Source organism: Sinocyclocheilus grahami, unplaced genomic scaffold, assembly GCF_001515645.1.
Source record: "Sinocyclocheilus grahami isolate Dianchi unplaced genomic scaffold, SAMN03320097.WGS_v1.1 scaffold1171.1, whole genome shotgun sequence".
Taxonomy (NCBI): domain Eukaryota; kingdom Metazoa; phylum Chordata; class Actinopteri; order Cypriniformes; family Cyprinidae; genus Sinocyclocheilus; species Sinocyclocheilus grahami.
Window position 1 is genome coordinate 24,033 of NW_015506350.1, and position 1,623 is coordinate 25,655.

The window sequence follows — 1,623 nt, forward strand, 5'->3', positions numbered from 1 at the left end:
GTGATGAAAATGAAAGTTGTTTTTGCCTCTGATACACTAAAATTAATTGGAGCTAAATTTAAGATTTATGTATTTGAATTACTTATAAAACTCAATTCAAAAACATAAATCTTAAATTTAGCTCCTTTTTTTTGTGTAATAGAGGCAAAAAACTACTTTTTCTGAATAAATTAGCCTTAAATCAAAAATACACCTCTTAAGTTAAGAAAGGAAAACACTCACATCCTCATTGGTAGTAAGATTTGTAGCCACCAGGTATGTATGGAAGCCTGAGAGGCCCAAAATGGACCAAACTGAAAAGAAGCAGACCACTAACTCAAGAGCAGTGGACAGAAGTCAAGGAAGACTTCAGGATTTACACAAATAAAGAATATGAACAGCAACTACTAGTCCCTTGGTTTGTACAAACAAGCAGAATATTGAACTTACAATGGAAGTGTACCAAAATATGTGACATTTATGCATGACATGCAGTGCACAAAAACACACACACACACACACACACACACACACACAAAGATATTATGGCCACAGATTAGGAATTCATTCTCTCGTTTTAGCTAAATCATGGCCACAATTTAACTAAAGGGAGTAAATTAATACAATGTGGCCAAGATTTACCCAAAACGAAGGAACTAATTAAGACATGGGAGCAATTTAACTAAAACGAAAGAAAAAAAAATACACTGTGGTCATCATATCTATTTCTTCCCCACATATCGTATGCAGTGCTCCATACAGAAGTGTTTAAAAGCAGAAATGTGACATTTTGGGTGCTGGGAACCATTGCACTCGGATGCACTCATACGTGCACAGTGTAAAAACCACTATGGCTATACTAGCTATACTATAAAAACCCTGTATTGTACGTTTTTTTGGGGGGTGGGGGATTCCCCATTGTCATGTCTTGCCCCATAGATTTTCATTGTAAGCACATTACTACAAACCCGATTTCAATTGCTTTGATAAACTGAAGCACAAGTTGAGATTATTTTGTGTGTCACAGATGCTGTTCATTGAGCTTCACAGGGGAAGTCGTGGCCTAATGGTTAGAGAGTCGGACTCGTAACCCAAAGGTTGCGAGTTCGAGTCTCTGGTTCAGCAGGAATTGGAGGTGGGGGGAGTGAATGTACAGCGCTCTCTCCACCTTAAATACCACGACTGAGGTGCCCTTGAGCAAGGCACCGAACCCCCAACTGCTCCCCGGGCGCCGCAACATAAATGGCTGCCCACTGCTCCGGGTGTGTGTTCACTTCACTTGTTTGTAACCCAGAACATTCCTTTACGGCAATGATAGACTTACCCCCGGTTTCACAGACATGGTTTAAGGCTAGTCCCAGACTAAAATGCATGTTTGAGCTGTCTCAACTGAAATTATCTTGCTCTGACTTATCATAAAATATTTCAGCTCCATTGTTCTGTTTCAAGATGCACACAACATGTTCTTCTAAGGCATTTTATAAAAGCTGCTTAAATATCTTAAAGGGGTCATATGATGCGATTTCAATTTTTCCTTTCTCTTTGGAGTGTTACAAGCTCTCGGTGCATAAAGAAGATCTGTAAAGTTGCAAAGACTTCAGTCTCAAATCCAAAGAGATATTCTTTATAAAAGTTAAGAGTTAA

At 38.8% G+C, this 1,623-nt stretch overlaps 1 protein-coding gene across 1 annotated transcript in view; it reads right to left on the reverse strand.

Annotated features, from left to right (window-relative positions):
* Window positions 1-201: 201 nt before the first annotated feature.
* Window positions 202-1,623, reverse strand: part of LOC107567582 (palmitoyltransferase ZDHHC18-like) — a 15,314-nt gene continuing 13,892 nt past the window's right edge. The window contains exon 7 of the mRNA XM_016253279.1: window positions 202-325. Within this exon, the coding sequence (XP_016108765.1) occupies window positions 202-325 (124 nt within the window). The remainder of the gene's footprint in view (window positions 326-1,623) is intronic.